The 21,149-nt window shown below is 43.9% G+C and overlaps 1 protein-coding gene across 3 annotated transcripts in view; it reads left to right on the top strand.

Annotated features, from left to right (window-relative positions):
• LOC142590477 (uncharacterized) overlaps nucleotides 1-21,149 on the top strand; it is an 83,800-nt gene that overhangs the window by 29,924 nt on the left and 32,727 nt on the right. For 2 of the 3 annotated variants that reach the window (XM_075702631.1, XM_075702629.1), the window contains one exon: nucleotides 12,986-15,163. The exons of the other annotated variant lie outside the window; for it this stretch is intronic. In XM_075702631.1, coding sequence (XP_075558746.1) covers nucleotides 12,986-13,812 — 827 coding nt within the window. In that variant the 3' untranslated portion in view covers nucleotides 13,813-15,163. Of the gene's footprint in view, nucleotides 1-12,985; nucleotides 15,164-21,149 lie in introns of those variants that run through there. 3 annotated transcript variants of the gene reach the window in all.

Raw genomic sequence — 21,149 nt, 5'->3', positions numbered from 1 at the left:
CCAATCTTGCTTTCTATATTTTTTTTGGCTGGCTTTGATTGCTTTAATATCAGCAACCATTTCTCTCTGATTCTTTGGGCCGAATGAAACTGAACGTCTTTCAGAAGCTTGAAGAGGACCACCACTTGTTCCGAGGCTTCATCAGGTAGCGTCTGTGTTTCAAGAAAAGACTCTTTACGTGTGGTAGGCCCAGGATTAGTTTGGATGTCACCACAACAATCTAATAACACAGACATATGGAAACACTCGCAAATAATATCACAAAGCACATGTGCGCATGGAAGTAGTAACATCAGAGATAGTCTGTTTTTCTAGTGTACAAGGAAAAACGCTTACGCACTTGTGAAGTTCCAAAAGGCAAAAGGTGAGCCATATTGCTGTTGCTACTCCCGCGCCCACTGAACATAGTGTCGAACGCCGGGAGTTTATGTTGGCACCAGAGGTTGACGTCACCGTTGATGATGTACATGCACAGATGATTGGGCAGGGCTGTCCGGAAGGATTCAGTAGGGAGTAGTTATCGGGGAAGTGATGCTGATTCATTCGTTCCCTGATGCGCCAACACGCCTTATGGTAAATGAGTCGGCCACAGCAGTGGCTGCAGTACTGCAGCAGCATGATGGCATAGACTGGACGCTGCTGGGCTTCTTTTCAATGTACCTCAAACCTACAGAAGCTCGCTACAGCTACCTTCGGGCGAGAGATGTTGGCCATCTATTACACTGCCGAGCATTTCCATGCTTTTCTTGAAGGCTTTTACATTCTGGCCGACCACAAGCCGTTAACCTTTGTTCAAAAAAACGACCCCAAGCTGTCATAACCTAACCTAACCTAACCTACACCCTAACATATTGCACATGGGCAGCCTATGTTAAGTTTCCCGACAGTGGACACAACCACGCATGTCTTCATGTGGCGCGACTCCATCAAGCCACCATTGATTCCGTCCTATGAAGGCCCATTTTGTGTGGTTTTGCATTCAGAGAAAACCTTAAATATTGACGTTTACGCCAAAGAAGAGACAGTGTCGTGCGACTGCATGAAACCAGCCTGTCTTGAACATGAACTCTTCATTCCTTCCGCAATTCACACCTAAGCCTGCGGCATTCTAGTGGTTGAGCCCATGTATCGACCATCCGTCACTAAGCTGTACCTCACCATAGGTGTCGTTGCCCCCTGCTCCAGAAATCCAGTATGCCTTGCTGTTGGCGTCATTGCCCCTACTGTTTCTTGGAACCAAGCATGCAGCCAATCAGGCAAACCTACCTTTACTCTTGAATAAAGCCAGTTGACTCTTTGTTCTCAAGCTGTCAAAACATGTATTCCTTGCCTCCGCTAAACCGAGCTCTTAACAATGTCATCGGGCAATGAGCCGCATGCACTGGGCACCTGAGGTGCACGCCAGCAATAATTTCAGTCGACCTGTAGGCATATTGAAGTAACTGCTGGCTTCACAGTCGTTCTGATCCTCTCTTGCCTTTAGCGGCTTCAGGTTTTCCAGCGCCTCAGTGAGAGTGATGGAGGTCGACACAAAAACCCCGGTGTCCTCGACACCAAAGGACAAGCGCTCTCTTGAGCGCGGTAAGAGGGACAAAATCCCAATAAGAACTCTAAATAAGAAGGCGATAACCTAAGGGTTATCACTCATTTGTATTAGCCTTCTCAAATCCATGTCACCTATACCACACCTCTTAATTTTTCCGTAGTGCCATTTCTTATCTTTCCATTTTAACATGGCTTTTATTATCCACTGGAATTGTAGAGGGCTTTTACACAACTTAGGTGACATTAAAAACATATTAATAAACTTCTCTCCTGTAGCCCTGTGCTTACAAGAAACAAACCTAGGCGAAAAACACAAAAACATTTTGAAAGGTTTCACTGTTGTACGGCGCGACCGTACTCAGGCGAACCGGCTGTGAGGTGGTGTAGTCATTGTCCTGCCAGGTGGTATAGCAGCCACAGAAGTTCCCATTAACACTCACATAGAAGCCGTTGCTGTCACCGTTTTAGCTCACAAAACCATCACCATTTGTTCAGTATACATTCCGCCGCATTTACATTTTGCCATAAGAGACCTAGAGTTAATTTTAAACCAGCTACCCGAACCATTTTTATTAGCCGGTGATTTTAATTCACATAACACGTTGTGGGGTAGTCAAACAACTGACACCAGGGGTCAAACGCTTGAAGATTTTATCCTAACAAATAACATATGCCTTTTAAACACCGGTGCGGCAACTTACTGCTCCCCAAGCACAGGAGCTATGAGTTGCTTAGATCTGGCACTGTGCTCTCCATCTCTCTTTGACGATTTTCAATGGAGTGTTATTGACAACCCCTATGGTAGTGACCATATGCCTGCTGTTATTAAAAGAAAATCTCCTTCTCCTTCCATACCATTAAGACCACCCCGTTGGAAACTCCACCTAGCAGACTGGCCTCTCTTTACTGAAAAGGCCACTCTGGATAACATATCAGATGAGCTAACCATAGATGAAATGAATGATAAGATCACCGCCTGTATACTTGCTGCAGCAGCAGAAACAATCCCACAATCCTCTGGCTTATTAAGAAAAAACCTGAAACCCTGGTGGACGAAGGAATGTACACAAACAAAAAAACTACAAAACAAAGTGTGGGGTATCTTTCGGCGATACCCAACACGACAATCTACTCTCCTTCAAAAAAGCAAAAGCGAAAGCCAGGTACACGCAGACAAGCCGAAAGACAGTCCTGGAAAAATTATGTCTCGTTTATAAATAGTTCAAGAACATCCAAACGAATGTGGGATCAGGTTCATAAGTTTAGAGGCGACTACGCTTCTTACACTATCCCCATACTATCACCTCCAGGCATGCAAACAAATATAGAAGAACAAGCAGACATATTAGGACGACACTTCCATAATATATCAAGCTCGGTAAACTATTCAGCTGCATTTCTAAAACATAAGCAATTAGCAGAAAAACTAAAGTTTCCGACCACAGGAAGTTCAGAAAGACCGTATAATGCCGCTTTAACACTACCGGAAATCAATAGAGTACTAACAACTGACAAAAAAACAGCACCTGGTCCGGACAGAGTACATTACGTGATGCTCGCTCATCTATCTCCTAATGCAGTTGAAACCTTGCTTCGTTTTTTAATAAAATCTGGGAAACGGAAAAAATGCCAAAAGAGTGGAAGAAAGCTATCATAATCCTGTTCTTGACAGCTGGAAAACCTCCCACAACAGCAACCAGTTATAGACCCATAGCACTCACAAGTTGTCTTGCAAAGTCCTATGAAGCCATCATCAACATAAGACTGACATACATCCTTGAAACAGAGAACATGCTAGATAACCACCAGTGTGGATACAAGAAAGGTTGCTCCACAACAGATCACCTAGTCCGGCTAGAAGACGAGATACGTGCGGCCTTCCTACACAAACAATATTGTCTCACTGTTTTCTTCGACTTAGAAAAGGCGTACGACACAACATGGAGGTTTGGTATATTAAGGGACTTAGCAGATTTAGGAATCCGAGGTAGAATGCTGAAATGTCTAGCCGATTTCATGTCGGACCGAACATTCCAGGTGCGTTTAGGAACGGTGCTGTCACGTGTATTCATTCAGGAAAATGGTGTGCCACAAGGATGCGTACTAAGCACAACACTCTTTATAGTAAAAATGAACTCTGTTAACAAAGTCATTCCCCCCTCTATCATGCACTCCATATACGTCGATGATCTGCAAATAGCGTGCCGCGCCCCAAACTTACAAACATGTGAAACGCAGCTCCAGATAACAATTAATAAACTAATAAAGTGGGCTGAATAAAATGGCTTCCGCTTCTCTACTCAAAAAACTGTTACAGCGCTATTCTCGCAAAAATGAGGATTGTACTTAGACCCTGTTCTACAATTGAATGATGTCTCACTGCCGGTAAAGCAATAATATAAATTCTTGGGAGTATTCTTTGATAAAAAACTAAACTTCTTAGCCCACATTAAAACACTAAAGATTAAAGCAAATAAAGCATTGAATATCCTAAAAGTCTTATCTCATAAGCACTGGGGTTCCGATGGAACCTGTCTTTTACGTATTTACCGGTCTCTTGTGCGTAGCCTTGTAGACTGCGGCTCCGTGGTTTACAGCTCAGCCAGGCAGTCCTACATCCAACTGCTTGATCCAGTACATAACCTTGGATTGCGACTGGCAAGTAGTGCCTACAGAACATCGCCTATTCAAAGTTTATATGTTATTACCCTGTTATTACCCTCATTACAGCAGCGCAGAGCATTATTAACATTCTCTTACCTACTCAGAATTCAGTCATCACCGCGACACATATGCTACAACATCCTCACACAATGCAACACACGCATACACTACACAAATAAACCGAACATGATTAAGCCACTTGTCCTGCGGTATGAGAAATACTGTCAGGATTATGACATCCCCCCACGAAGTCCTCCAGGTCGCCAAGAAACCACAACGGTTGGCCCCATGGTACAATTTCACGCAGTTGTGTGACTGGACATTAACACATTTAAAGAAAAGAAACACTCCACACGAACACATCATGCAAGAATTCCTGCTCTTCAAGACAAGTATCAAAATCACATGGAATTCTACACGGATGGCTCAAAAAAAAAAAAAGAACACGTGGGTATAGGGGCCGTAACAGAAAATTGGGAAACAAGTGTCCGTCTACCAATACATGCTTCTGTTTTCACTGCTGAAGTTTATGCTGTATGGGTTGCAGTTAAAAAGATTATCACTGGCAAGCACAAAAACACAGTCATATACACTGATTCCTTAAGTACACTGAAGGCTCTACGTCTGAAATCTGAGTGTGAACCCCTGATAGGAGACATTTTAAACATGTTGGTGCTTAACGAATACGGGAGGTCAATTCGTTTCTGCTGGGTCCCAAGCCATGTTGGGATACCAGGTAACGAAGCAGCTGATAGATGTGCATTGATGGCAGCGCACAAAGATATTACAAACACGACGCTCCCATACAATGATAGCATCCGTGCAATTAGAAAAGCCTTCACGGTAAAATGGCAACGCGAATGGGACCGTTGTGCTGACAACAAGCTACATCTCACGAAACCCATAGTTGGCGAGTGGAAGTCGTGTTATCATCAAGAGCGGTTCATCGAAGTTGTTTTATGCCGGCTACGCATTGGGCACACACACCTCACACACAATTACTTACTTACCAAAGAAGACACACCAAAATGCGAGAAATGTCAACAGCCACTGACAGTTATGCACATATTACTCACATGTATGCAGACTGAAACACAGACGAACACTTTTGCACAAATTATATCAACTACACATACCTTTACACCCTGCTGTAATTTTAGGTGATGATCCGCTAGTCCCATTATGTGACGTCCGTAAATTTGTACATGACACTGGATTTTTACATAAAATATAGATTACTAACACAGCCTTTTCCTTCACAAACTGGATTTTAAAACACCTCGTGTTTGGCGCAGCATAGCCTTAGCTGCTTTTGCGCCATTAAACCTCATTTAACTAACTAACGTACTACTGTTTTATCCTTGGACTTTTGTCTATTTTGAATTCCTTCCACTACACTGTGTGCGGGCTCCTTAGGCAACAGGACATCATCGCTTTTCAGGCTGCAGCGAGCAAGTGCACTGATGCTGAGCAAACCCTGCTCTCCTCCCTTGCATGACCAATTTAACATAGTAATCAAAGTTTCAGATGCTGTATAGTGTCTTGTTGGATATTTCCAGCATAATGCATTGGTGCAACAGCTGTGCCAATTGTGCCAAACTGTGTCGAAAAGATGGCTTTGTCCGATGCTGCACCAAAACGGCCTTTTAGCAAAATATTGCACCGAGCCTGCACCAAAGCATGTACAAGAGCGAATCCCTCCTTTTAGCTATATTTAGCAGCTACAAAAACTGAAATCAAATTCAACAGTACGCTATCATCATCATCATCATAGAAGGAAGCAGAGTCCCATCCATACTCTATGGACCCGTCAGAGCCGTCCGGTTCGTCGTTGCCACATTTTTCTCTGACGGAAGTACAGTGTACTGCTACTATACTGCCTTGCTGCCGCTTTGTTTCGGTGTTCATTGAACTTGCATGGTACCACTGAGTTTGCCGAAGGAGGATGTCACATTTTAGAATTAAAGTTAAGCTTTTTATGTGTTGATGGGTGATAACCGGGCGACCGCTGTCAAACATGATAGGCTCAAATTTCACAATTCCAAGTATCGTAATCATTAGTTATTGTTTTCAGGGACCAAATTAAAGGAACAGCGCTGTGAATAGCCCTGCGCATGCTCGAACAAGGGCACCTTGCGAAGATCGTAGCTGAGATCTGACTTCAGCAGCTTAATGATATATTAAATAACGTGCCACAATGGCATCTCGAATTTGTAATCATGAATGTCACAAGTAGCAAATGAATCAAGAAAACATAAGCTTCAGGGTGGCACCAGCGTCTCTCGACGAAATCACAGGGGGTAGCATGCCTTCAAGGCATTGTGTGTGGCTTGGTCTGTGGTTGCCCCGAACAATTGCAGCTTACCCATGTGCTTGACTGTAAACTAGCCAAGGTCTCTGGTTGAAAGGACACTACGTATAGCCCTTTCTTTTAAACTGCCTGTGAAACCCTCTCCAGTAGAGACGAACAATACCTCAGTAAACTATATCTAAAATACTCCTTCCAGTGAACACGTGACAGCGACAGCACCGCCAGTGTGACGCCTTCACTATGAGAGAATCCTATAATCTTGTGGCCCTGGTCTACTTTAGGCGATTGAAACGCGTGATGCCTAATGCAAAGGGGATGAAGCTACACTGGCCTCGTGTGCATGAAAGTGGGCCCTAACGACAATGAGACAGTATGCATGAAAATATGAAAAAAGGCGAGGTAGTGGGCACTTTCCAAAGTGCCCAGGGAATGGGTCTAACTCAATTGGCTACCGATGCAGGGCAACCATCTAGTCCCGAAAAGCTTTCATAACTTCCCTGTGGGTTTAATTAAAAAACTTGAACGCCAAACGCACTCGTTTGGTCGTTCCTTAATGGAGAAGTGCAGTCAACGTATTTCAAATATTACAACGGTGGTTGCACGCCCTTCCCCAAGAGAGCCTTTGTAGTCGATATTGCTGCTTCTGGTCTTTTCTAAACGATCGATGATTGAATTGCCCGCATATTATAATAAAACCTGGAACAACGCTAGGCAGCACTGAGAGATGTTGGTCTATTTTTTAATCTTTTGTTTTCATCGCACTTAGAAACACATTCAAAATGTTTATCTAAAAGCATAATGCGAGGGCTCTCACCTTTGAATGTGTAGGATAAAATTGTAATAAATTTTGATAATTAGGAAGATTTTGTACTATAATGCGCTGCATGGAAGCCAGGCAGTTTTGCCCAGACGAGCGCATTTGCTCACACGAAGCGCCGTACCACGGCGGCCGCAAGTCGACCTCGCAGCTGGCAAAGTTAACGCTGCACTAGTTTCTCACGAGCCATGTTATCAAAGCATGCTTGAGAGTAAGAGGCATGCTTCCCTCGCTCTCTTTATCCTCGGCGCAAGCGAGCAGCGGCGCGCGGCGGCGGCGGCAGCGCCGCGATAGCGGAGTGCAGACGCTCCCCGACTGTTCACAGCGGCTTCAAGTTTTTTGACCACGACTGTACCTTATGTCTGTTCAAAGTTGCTGAGGAATTTTGCAGATTCCTCTGTCTTGATTTGCAGAATTTCAAATTTTCCACCGCACAAAGTTAGGGGCTCTACTTCAGATAGGTGATAACCAAAACGCACCGCCGTTCCTTGCTGCAGACTGTGATCGTATTGACCCTTGTCGCGGAGCAGTTTGTCTTAGAGAATCGACATGGCATCTTTGGCAGCAACTCGCCTCAGTGACAGTGCATGAATACGAAACCATTACCACTTCCACCTTGCTTCTTTACGGTCAATTGGCACTGAGTTTTCACTAAAGCACTATGCTTCAATAATGTTATATTGAAGACGTGCAGTAGTGTGCTGCAAGAATAATGACTGGCATATTAAGGATTGTAATGAATCAGTGTAGGTAAGTTCGTGGACCATTGCTGCAACTGTCCATATGTGTTACGAGCACTTTGAATTGTATGTATTTCCTTGAGAACACAGAAACTTGCTCATCTGCGAGTATTGTATCTCCAACCTTCAAAGAAAAGGCTTTGCCCCCGAACCTTCAGTGAGAATAAGTACCGATTGTTAAACAATGGCAAATGGAGCAGCGCCGCTTCTTGTCATACGTAGTATCTTTCGCACGCAGTACCTACACACATCTACCCCAACTTGCACAGAACCTTAACGCCCACTGTATTGCCAACTGTAAGTGAATGCGCACACATTTGAATATATGCGCACCACATATGCACAATAAATGACGGACTACACCAATAGCACACGAATGGTCGAAGCTGAATGTTTTATGACGGTCCACAAGAGTATGCGAGTTACTAGTGATCTTTGCTACAAGGTATTACAATGTACGAAATGGCTGCGTTTCAAGCCTTGCATGCAGCAACAACAAATCTATCAGCACATAGCACCCCTCCGAGCAATTAGCAGAAATAATCGGATAGTAACCCCACCAAGGAAATTTACGAGCCGCTGTTTCAAAAATATTTGCCAAGAACGAAAAGAAAAATATGCTAATCCTGATTCAATTCATGAGCAGAAAGATTGGCTAGCTTGGAATATGTATTGAGCCTCGCTGTTAGAACAAGCACAATATATGTCGCTCGCCCCATTTGGACATAACTTAATCAGCTTGCACAGTTCTTTTGCATGCTTTCTGAAGCTCTCGCCAGAGCTTTGTGTCATCCATCCAGTCACTATCTGTGATATCTCCCGAAACAGAGGTTTGCTAAGCTGCACTGGCACCATACACACCCTTTGTAAATGCAGAGGCAACGGAGGCAGCTGAGGCAAGTAATGGACGTTCCACCATGTGATCAAACATGGCAGCGCCCACGGGATCGCTGTGAAAAGGGTCTGTAGGTCTTCCGGCTGCAACATTCCATGTGAACAAGAGAAGGTGCGACGCGCGCAAGATCGAGAACAGTATAGCTGCCTGGTTTCAAGTGATAATCATGGCGCACACAGTTTATTTCTCTGGTACCCTTCAAATCCCCGCTTGGGTTGTTGCACCCTACACTTGTAGCTATCACCACCAAACCGATTGCAATAAGCATCTTCACCTATCTGTTTTACAGCGCATGGTGCGTAGTACCATTGGTAGCAAACTGCACACCTTTAGTAGGCGATAATGCAAATGTGCCATCGTTTCCTACTGCAGGCGGTGTGATGTAAGCACCACATTTCGCTTCGGTGGCATCAGGCGTCGCCTACCAGCTAGATTTCATTTCGGTTTCCAGTCCCTCTCTGAAAACACCATGCACTAGGAAAACAACAAAATGCATCAGCATCTCGTGCCACAATGATCAGCACGACGCTTTGTATTACATAGATGTCAACAAAAGTTGTCTCAAATTTTTTTAGTTACTTAGGATTGTACATTTTCCCAGTTAGTCTGTTTTTTCTTGTGGTTTCTTCCAAAACATATGAACGAGGCTCTGCTGTATCTACATTTTGCGACTGTGTGTGATTTTCATCGAGCTGGAAGACAAGCAAAAGCTAACCACCTCCTTGGTGTTCATCATCATGGTATTTCAAGTATGCAGTATATCACTCAAGCACAGCACTGGGCAAAATGAGGTAAAGTTTTCATACCGCTGGTGCTTTAATAACAGTTAAATTATTTTTGCCATTAAAGTTGCCAGTTTCAGACTTCCCGTGCAATTACTCTGATGTTCTTGCGAGAAATTATAATTCTGGTTGGTGATTCATAATGCTAATGTAGCATTGAAAGGTGAAAGTCCCGAGGCAGACAAACCCTCCATGTGATGTAGGTCATGTAGCATGCCTTCCTAGAACTCTGGCAGAGCTTATGGTAATTGCACTACTGCCCTCCATCAGCTGACATTTCCCCATAATAAGCTATGTCAATTGTAGGGATGTTTGTCGGGACCGGTGTGAGTTTTCGTTTAGACCCCCTCCTATGAACGTGAAATTATCCTACTGGGTGTCAAATTTAATATTTATCTTGGAACATAACTGTTTTTGAAGAATAAAACAAAATGAGTTTTCTTCAGTAGGATCACTCAAATTTTTAATACAGATATATAGATACCGTAAGTCATAAAATAAAGAAAAACAACATTTTTGTTTGCCATTCTGTTTGTTCAGAGGTTGTTTGCCAGAGGAGATAAACTACCTATGCAAGCAACTATCTGTATAGACAGCATTTGTTTTCTCAAAATTACCGATACTTCAGATTTAAAGGACTTGTATAATGTGAAGATGAAAGGCTTGTGGGAATGCAAAAATAGAAAAGGAACAATAAAAATAGCCAAATGTATTTAGAGAGGTAGAGAAGAAGGTTTGCCTATATCAGGCTGGCTGCATTATTAGCGTAGTTGTTTTTCAGAGTGGTCCATCTTAATACACTCATAGCGGCAAGATCACGCTGAATGTTCTCAAATCTTCTCTGAAGTCTGGTCGTACCATGCTTCCATGCTTTTCTAAGCCACTAAAGTGGTTTTTAGGCTCATCTTAGGCACCAGCGCTTCATCACAGTCTATCGTAAGCACTGCGATGAAGGGGTGGGTTATTTTTGGTGTTTTGATTGAGTTTATGAATGAGTGACCACTCACTGCTTTCTCGTAGCTTGCCCAATGTAAAAACTCTGATTATTATAGTTTCCAATTGCTTTCAGACCTGCTGTGATTGTCAGGTTTACTGCTATAAAATGCATTCCTAGCTGCTCCAAAATAGCACGTGCCAGTACCAACACAGTCCACAACACATCAGAATAGCCGGTGAAGGCCTATAGATTTAGCCAACTCGAGAGACTCAAGCTGACCAAGCCAGAAAATGACACCTTTAGAAGCCTGGGATACTGACTGGAAGAACAAACAGAGACAAGACAGGCAAGGAAGGAATATCGTTGCAGATATGAAACAACATCAAAGTCACGGCACTAGTGTGCAATGTGGATACAGAGTATCCCCCAGGATGAAAAACGGCAAGAATCAAGACGTTTAACAAGTTGTACGAAGACAACGAGGATGTCGGCTATGTGGATGCCAAACCAGACAGAGGAATGGAGGCGCACGCTGTCAGTGATGAACGGCAGAGGAGAGCAGCTTGAGGCCCCCTCAGTTGCCACCTGGGACATGCACTCAACCAAAAAGACAGCAGTCACCCTCTTGGCTGCAGGGGAAAAGAGAAAGTAGTGGCGATGACGGATGCAAGAAACAGCTTAAACCAGGCAAATGATTAGCCATGATTCCGTAGGATTTTACTTACACGCTAAGTTTTGGACATTCCTTTGTGTTCCAGTTAAGAAGCATAAATCTATGCTATGTACTGTATAATCCAGATACAGAAAACAAGTTTGTAACAGCCCGGTTAAGGCTTACAAGTACAATGCGGGGTCTTTCTTAAAGGGTTTTCTTCTTCTATCATTAATTGCTGCAGAAATGAACATCCCAGGAACATGTTCGCACAGGTTATACACATACAAAAACAGCATCTTTAGTAAAGGCACATAACCGTGTTCTTGGAAAATAAAGATGACAATGTTGTGGTTTGTATATTTAACACTTTTCCTTGCCCCAATGCATTTATTTATACTTCTTGGGTCTGTCCTCAGTGATGGTTTAGGAGTCCTCTGGGGCCAATGTGTTTCTACGTGTTCTTTACAAAGGGGCACAATATTTGCAAGGATGAAGAATCTGACCTATCTGTGATGTGTAAAGTCAAACCTGTCTAAATGTCAAACATGTTTGCATCGAATTATTCCTTATATTGAACAATTTCTTAAAACGCTGTTACAACTAGAAATTATTGCAAAAGATATGGTTTCATAGAACAAAAAGGGCCACTACTGATAACTGAATTTCAAGAAGCATAAGAATGCCCCAGAAGTTCGCTTTCATGCACAGGGGCCGGGCGACCTGCCAGCACCACCCCAAAAAAATGGTTTAGCCCATCTGCACAGCTCTACTGCCCCAAAGAGATAGATAGGGTCAAAGTAGCTCACTTTAATTCCACACAATCAAGCCACGGGTTGGCACTTCCCTACAGAAAGTTATCCAGGCCTGTACTGCTATGCTTCCTTCCACAGCTATAGTGGTTGTTTCGTTATGTTGTTTTCACGTGTGTTTTCTTAATTGTTGCATGATGTCTAGGTGAAGTGGCAGAGTCTGCTGCTGACCGTGAAGGTAGAAATTATCGAGTTGAAGGCAGAGAGAAGCAAAATCTGCCATTGCTGCAGCATCTGGGCGAACATTAAGAAAGAAATGATTCAAAACTGATTCTGTGCTGCCTTTTTCCATGGTCCCTGTGACCATTGTTGAAAGTGTTCCAACAAATGCAATGGCTACTACATCTAAAGTGCAAGGTCAGGCTGGCACAATTCTGCCAGCTATTAAAGACTGTTTAGCTCCCCTACAAACCACCCATAAAATCGCACAAGAAGGTCCCATGCCATTTCTTGACCTTTGACTGTCTTGTTCAGTAGGGCATACTTGCTTATTGAGGATGGCAGAGCAAGCTGGGTCAAAGCATTTTTAAACATTTCTCTAAGGGTCGTAGAAACCTACAAAAGCCTTCAAACACCCCACATTCTGTCACTGTAATCTTTTGGCTTTCCAAAAAATAATGTTTATTGGTGGACTTCAGACAGGGTCATGAAGCATTCAGATGGAGAAATATTGGCTAAATTAGGAAGGGCCATTAGGAGTTCTTTGTTTAATCATACTTGAAATCACCCTCAAGATTCCAGAAATAAGAAAGCAAAACTTGTAATTAAATTTAGCATCTCTGTTCTTTCTTTGGCATTTCACAACCTTTACTTTTATTTTATTTTTGCAGCATCGAGGCTTTCTATTCCTCTGTCAACTGCCAGATGTGACAACTTGAAGCAAGGACGCCTCCAGCAATGTCAGTTATGTGGCTGTGAGACTGATGAACTGTCTCGCCTGGAAACGCATGCCAGCGTCCATACTGGCAAGAAGCCATTTCAGTGCCCTTCATGCTCTCTGAGTTTGTCACAACAAGCCTACCTGAAAGAGCACCTGCGCACCCACATAGGCGAGAAGCCATTTCAGTGCTCTTCATGCTCTCGGAGCTACTCAGTTGAAAAGAGCCTTAAGAGACACCTGCGTACCCACACACAGGAGAAGCCATTTCAGTGCCCTTCATGCTCTCGGAGCTTCTCAGCAAAGGACAACCTTAAGAAACACCTGCCCGTCCACACAGGTGAGAAGCCATATCAGTGCCCTTCATGCTCGAAGAGCTTCTCAGAAAAGGGCAGACTTATGAGGCACCTACGCACCCACACAGGGGAGAAGCCATTTCAGTGCCCTACATGCTCTCGGAGCTTCACAGAAAGGACCAGCTTTACGTATCACCTTCGCGTCCACACAGGTGAGAAGCCATATCAGTGCCCTTCATGCTCGAAGAGCTTCTCGCAAAAGGTCAGCCTTATAACGCACCTACGCACCCACACAGGTGAGAAGCCATTTCAATGCCCTTTATGCCTTCAGAGCTTCTCAGTAAAGAGCAGCATGAAATCCCACCTGCGCACCCACACAGGCGAGAAGCCATATCATTGCACTTCATGTTTTCGGAGGTTCACACGAAAGACCCACCTCAACAAACACCTCCGCACCCACACAGAGGAGAAGGCATTTCAGTAACCTTAATGCTCTCGGAGCTTCTCAGAAAAGGCCAGCCTTATGAAACACCTGCACACCCACACAGGCGAGAAGCCATACCAGTACCCCTTCATGCTCTCGGAGCTTTTCACGAAAGAGCCACCTAAAAATCCACTTGCGCACTCACACAGGTGAAAAGCCCTATCAGTGCCCCTTCATGGTCTTGGAGCTTCTCAGAAAAGTGCAGCCTTATGAGCCACCAGCGCACTCGCACTGGTGAGAAGCCATATCAGAGCCCTTTATGCTCTGAGAGCTTCTCAACAAAGGACAAGATTATGAAACACCTGCGCATCCACACCGGTGAGAAGCCACATCAGTGCCCTTCATGCTCTCGGAGATTATCAGAAGAAAGCAACCTTATGAGACCTGCGCACCCACGCAGAGGAAAAGCCATTTCTGTGCCCTTCATGCTCTTGGAGCTTCTCAGAAAAGGCCAGCCTTATGAAACACCTGCACACCCACACAGACAAGAAGCCATTTCATTGCGCTTCATGCCTTCAGACCTTCTTATTGAAGAATGCCATGATGGTACACTAGTGCATTCATACAGGTGACCTGCCATGCAGCTGCACCATCTGCTCCAAGTCTTTTACACGGTCTCATCACTTGATGAGAGAGCACAGCATTATGATATTGTAGGGTAGATCAACAACCATGTTGAACTTGAATCCAAATTACAAATCTACAGACGTGTAGCATGTTGCATAGTGTTCTTCTGCATCAGGTAGCACAAATGTCTCGTTGTGCTCTTAAACGAGTCCTGGAACACTTTTTTCAGGTTGCCATATTTGCTCTAGATCTTTTCCCAGCATGTAAGAAAGAATAGAGCAGAATAAATTGAGAAGTGTCCCACACAAAGCCGTTATAGCCGAGAAAAATATGTAAACATAAAGTTAAACATTGATATAATGAAGATGGTAAAATCAGCAATTTGCTTTGTTGTGGCTTTTCATTATTCAAAAAGTAATCCACATTCAATCCTTTCTCGTACAATAGTGTTTGCATGCCACTACCAACTATGTATCTTCATTGTAATAATTATTATTACACTACAGATATAATGATCTGCTTTCTAAGCTCTTCGCTTGCTTTTCTTTTATGCCAGTAGTCTCTTTTGGTACATGTGAACTTCTTCCTCTAGGCCGATTCGTGTCTTGCTTCTCGGTTCCAGTTTACGTGGTTCATCCTGCAGATTCTTTTGATCTTACTCTATTCACTCCTGTTTTTTTTTTTGCAACCTGGTTCTTTCTTAGAGCAATTGATTGTTCAGTAAGTTAGCTTTCCACTGTTTGTTTCATCAGAGCACCAAATAAAACCCTTTGTTTAATGAGTATTCATTGTCTGCTCTTGGTATTTTAATACTTGAATGACAGTGTGCAATATAGCGATGTTAGTATCTTATTCTATCAGGGGCTGCAAGAGAAGTTGAGTGACAGCAGTTGGAAGTAAATTATTAGCACATAAGGCACTTATTATAACTAATATACACAAGCAATTTACGTCTTGAGTCAATTGTCAGGTGCCCCATGCCTAATTCATTCCTACTTGTTATTTCAAGAAATGTATCAGCATTCGTGTAACCACTGGTGAGGCATAAATCTGTAGAAATATTTATATAAAATTTACATTTCAAATCGAGCATGCAGAGACACTTGCACTGTATCATACGTTTATGTGCAGAAGGCAAGAAATTGGGCCAATCATGTTCTTTTGACATTTGTAAAAATTCTTTATGAATTGCAGTTGTGGCACTCTCTCGTGAGGAATCTCCTCACCAACAAAATTGTTCACACGGCATGTTCTCAAGGTAATAAACTCAAGAAGTGTTTTTGATTCCGCTAGTGTGAATATTTGATGCTTCGAATGGGCACTTCGTAAACACATATTTTCCAGTAGCCTTCAAACACTTTAAGCATTATGTGTAACCCTGTTCACACCCGTGGCCATAGCATAGGCTTAAAATATGATCATGTGATTGATAGAGGGTGTATACGTTGCTAAGCAAGCCACACTTTCCTGGCTATACAGGGATTGTTTGCACTTGCTATGTGCGAGCAAATTCCTGATTTGTTCCTGATGCTCCAATTGTGCTTTTAGTAAACAGTGCTTCATAAAATGCCGGGGAACAACAGGAACTTGCCAATCTTATCAACAACCGGTTGTGCACATTGTTTTATACATATTTTGATAATAGCTGTTCATTTTTTGAAAACTGTTTGAAACGTATTCTACATTTGATTTGTTTCACTTCTGACACTATTCCATCTGCATTCCATTTAATCTTAAAAATTAATTTTGCACACCACTAGTTTAGATGCATATTCGGAAACAATGTATCGACATATAATAGGTAAACACGCGAGACAATATCTTTCTCTCTGACAAGTTCCACTCCAAAGGATTACCTCCACATTCACTCAGCCATTTTGGTGACATGTACTCCTTCATGCTTTGGCACTTTACAGCCACGTGAAGAGGCACCTGTGCCAATACATGACCATTTCAGTGCAGGTTCTTCTTTCAAAGTTTCTTTGTAACTTGTTAACCAAAATAGCATGTATCTATCCAAACAGTTCAGCCACGTAGGTTTCTTTGTATTACGTAAAGTCTGAACTGGGAACGTAGATATCTGTACAGCATGCTGCATAACATACTTTTGCGCAAGCGTTACCGTACGCTCAGATATGTTGAGCTGCCGAGGTAACTCATAGCATGTTGCAGCATAATGTGACAAACTATTTCATTGTCTTTTAACAATGTAATGAAACAATTGAAAACATTGATATGACCTGACACATGATACTTACATCAGCATACCAAATTCAAGTAGGGTACCAGTTATGTAGGCACATATTGTGGAATTAAATATGTTATTGATTTGCAAGTTCTTTAGTTATATTGTAATATAGTTTAGACCAGGCGAGCTGAAGCTTGCAAAGACATTTTTGGTAATCAGTTTGCCGTTCATATTTCAGTGACCATGGCCATGTAATGTTCCTTGATGGTAACGGCTAAATAGTGAAGTATTTGTTTATTTGCTATGCCTACAAAAGACTCCTACGTACACTAAATACTCTTTACAGATAAGTTGCGCCCGTCTTTCTGTGGCGCGACTCTATCGAGCCACCATTGACTCCTTCCTATGAAGGCCCCTTTTGTGTGGTTTCATGTTCAGAGAAAACCTTGAATATTGACATTCACGGCAGAGACAGTGTCAATCGATTACATAAAACCAGCCTATCTTCAACATTAACTCTTCATTCCTTCAGCCATTCACACCTAAGCCTCCGGCATTTTACAGGGGGAGCTCTTGTAGCGACCGTCCATCACTAAGCAGTGCCTCGCCGTGGGTGTCAGTGCCCCTTGCTCCAGAAATCCAGTGTGCCTCGCTGTGGAAGTTATTGCCCCCTGCTGTTTCTTGTAACCGGAGTGGCTGCCCGACAGGGACGCCACCACAGGCACACGGAAAAGATACTTTTACTCTTGAATAAGACCAGTCGACTCTTCAATCTCAAGCTGTCCAAACATCCTTGCCTCAGCTGAACTGAGCTCTCAACAATGTTGTCAGGCAATCAGCAGCATCCATTGGGCATCTGAGGCGTACGTCAGTAATCACTTCATTTGACCTGTAGGCATCTTGAGGTGACTGCTGGCCATAGACTCGTTTTGGTCCTCTTCCTTCAATAGCAGCTTCAGGATTTTCGAACAGCGTTTGCAGACTGCAGTGGCTCACGGGACCGCTTCTGTACCGCCAGTTTGGCCCAACGGATAGTTATTCTTCTGCTGCACTCTTGTTACAATGTGCTACAAGCATATGCACCTTCGCAGATGCGAAAGTCAAGCCTTTTCCTCTTGTGAAATGACAGTGGTGAGCAATTCAATTGATGTTGCAATGAATTGAATCTTCTGGCATAGGAGAACTCATGCATGGTGCTCAAAACAAATTCCACCACAGTGTCTTCAAGTTCACTGTCGAAAGATTAGCCATTGCACAACAAAGCTTTCAGTGAAAGTCAACAGTTGCAGTGTTTTCTTTCTATTCACAGAATGCAGAGCAACAATGCTGCTTTTTCAATTCTGCCCGTATTATCACATTCTTTTGAAATGCAGTTATAAAGTCGAGCCCTGACATATTATTTTTGCTCTCTCTGCAGTGTTTACATGTGCTTGCACAAAGTTTTCCAAGCTGGCGTGTTCGCCACAGTAATGCCAAAAATGATGATGCTGTCTCCATTTTTTGACGACTACAAACAAACGTTTATTTTGTTTCACAGTACACTTGGCAAGCACAAGAGGAATGTGCCAAAGGTATCTTCCGACACCTGACCAAGGCCCAATCATTCCTTGGTAATTCAGGCGCATGTGGTTGCAGCATAAGAAGTGCAAAATGGTTACAGAATGGTTACTGGCACAAAGTGAAATTCGAATGTTATTTTTCGCAGCATAATGATATGTTCGCCGACTGATTTTTCAGAGACCTGATTTTTGTGCCTCCCCGAATATTTGGACTCTGCCGTGGTACCGCCACGCGCTCCGTAGAGTCATTGTACAAGAATTACCAAAATTTCGTATGTTTCAAGCTCTATTCAATTTTCTCCGCCTGGCAAAGAAACCTCAGTAAATATGAAAAATTCCATGTGACTGCGCTCTCACCCACATTGTATAGCATCACCCTCAAATAAGCTGATCGAAAACAGCTGCATGCTTGTCGCAAACCCGAAGAGAGCACATCACCTTGGCAATCGTATGGAATTAGCAGCAAAAGCAGGTTTCTCACTTTGCAGCTATTCCTTCCTCTCATTTCTACGGCACACTTATTATCCGTCTCTCAAGGCCGACTGATCACATTGATAACAAAAGCCCCTTGATAACACGGGCAAAGCACCGCTCTGACCACGCACAAAACGCGAAAAGCTATGAAATGGGTATAGGATGTTTCAAAATCCCGGCTCTGCTCGCACCACATCGAAAGAGTGCGCGTGCAGCCATATATTTCGCACCAGTAACTTGCTTTGGACTAAAGCCAATTAAAGTAATGATTTTATTTTTAATGAAAGTGTATGCATGCTCCAAAAACATGTTCGTAACAAAAAATAAAAGCGAAACAAACAGACCGAGATGCGACCCACGTGTAGAGAAAAGGCAAAACCAATGCATTCAAGAAAGAAAATATTCCACTTCTAAATGAGCCAAATTTGCGATCGGGATTCCTGCAAACGATGTATAAGAACATCACTTTCAGTGTGCCTTTATTATGCATGAATTCGGAAGCTCAGTTGAACACCAGCTGCTGCCTACTGGCGGCGAGGAGTTACGGAGTCGCCATCTATCGGAAACGCCTCGCTGGCGTAGTATGAGGGATCACGCGGCGCACTCCTCATAGGTTTTGCTGTCAGCGCTCACTGAAAACACCATGCTCGAGCTCTCCCGGACATTTCTGTAAGTACTTTCGACACGAGAGAAGTTTTTTACTGTCTAAATTATAATCTTGGGCAAACTAAAAGCACAGAATCGTTTACAGACGCTATCTCTTTACCGAATACGTATAGTGAATGCCACTGCGCGCGGTCGCCGCGATAGAGTCTCCCGAACCGGCTTCTTGCGTGAAAGGTAGGCAAACGCTGAGAGCAAACTATGTGAAATATGTTCTTATAGTGTTTGTAGAACTAAAGGAGCGTAATAGAATGAAGCCTCAATACAGCGATCGCACAGATTCGCAGTGACCGACTGCGCGTCTGCATGTTTGTCCGCGCACTGTTTCGCTTTCGCCGCGTGCGCGTTTTCGCACCGTGCCATGAGCCTTCGGCCGCAGAATATGAGCATGTGACAGTATACAAGCAACCATTGTTGCGTGGGCGCTATCAGAGCTGTTCAAAAATAATTTCATTGTAGAGACTTCGACGCCTACGGGGACTGTGATGTGCCATCGCGACGATTCATTCTTTTTTTTTTCTTCTAAGTTCTTGGACGTTTCAATATTTCTCGAGTTGCATCGTACTGTATGTTTATCGGTGTTCTCAGCGTGCGATTTCCCGCTGCTTCTTTTTTGTAATCCAGTGCATTAATTCATAACACAAACATGACCATATGCCGTGCTTTTTTTTAAATGTGCTTCTTACCGCTCCCTTTCCACTCCAGTGAACTTGCCAGTATCTATAGCATCGATAAGTTCATAGAACAAACCGTCATGACATTAGTCGGGCAGCGGACTCGGGTGACCGTCTCAGTGCGTGTTTTCCGAACATCGCAGACCCGGTGCCGTAGCAGAAATCTTCCTCGCGTCTGTGCTTGCTGCATATCCGAGTTGTAGCCGATGACTGTTTGCCGCTTTTATGTTTCGCGAGCCAAGCTTCACGCAGCTTCTTGTCCTGCGGCTACGTGTGAATAATGCTGACACCGGGCTCCGTTGCGCACGTCCGGCACTGCGGCACCGAGCAGTAGCCTACCATGTTGCGCGCCTTCAAAGGCAGCCACTACCTATTGTAGTGCTTTCAAGCGTAGTAAAGGAGACACTCGAAGCGGGAAAATCTCGCCACTAAGTGAGGACCGCAGCGTGCGAGGCAATTTAAACTCTCGTTTTCAGCTCGCTTCGGCGCTCCCGAAGCAGCCAACGCGGCCGCTATGTCCACGTGTCCCTAATAGCACGTCACGCCGACGGTGGCGCCAGCTTTTCCAGTGGTGGAGCTCGAGGGCAATAGCGGACGTGTTCGTATAGGGCTCCTTCTGTAGCTACGCAGTAGCAGCGCCTCCTCTATACGCCTCGTGCACCGCCTATAGAGGCGCCACTGAAAGCCACCTAGCGGACGCTTCCAACAGTACACGCGGGAGCAGTAGCAGACGACAATCCTTTGCAGCAAGGATGGCTGAAGTTCGCGGCTGCGATTTCTCCTTTGTTTGGGTGCCAGGCTGCTGCTTCCGCTGTGACAGCTGTAGGGAAGATGCTGCCCTCTGTGCGAGCGGGTATGAACACGATGTTACCGGTGTTTGAGACAACATGGTCCACATACGTGTAAGGTGTGTCCCGCAGACGAACGCCATGAACCTCATTTACATGACGTGGAGCTCATGTTTACTAGCCGATAAATTTTGTTGAGTGATGCAATCTCTCCATGGTTTTTTTTTTATTCTACCCTTGCTGCAATGCTGCTTCTGTGCCTGAATAACAAGCACCCGTCGTTAGTGCAGACTTGTATCAAACAAATCCGCACGGTGCAATCTCTGCATATGCCATTGTGATTTTTCTGACGATGAATACATGTGACATCGCCGAATAAGTGCAGTCGAAGTCGCCTCAAGAAGAGTTTCCCAATTTATTGATG

Source organism: Dermacentor variabilis, chromosome 8 (assembly GCF_050947875.1).
Source record: "Dermacentor variabilis isolate Ectoservices chromosome 8, ASM5094787v1, whole genome shotgun sequence".
In the NCBI taxonomy this organism is placed as follows: Eukaryota; Metazoa; Arthropoda; class Arachnida; order Ixodida; family Ixodidae; genus Dermacentor; species Dermacentor variabilis.
Note: the sequence above shows the minus strand (reverse complement) of the source record. Positions and strands in the feature narration are given on the sequence as shown.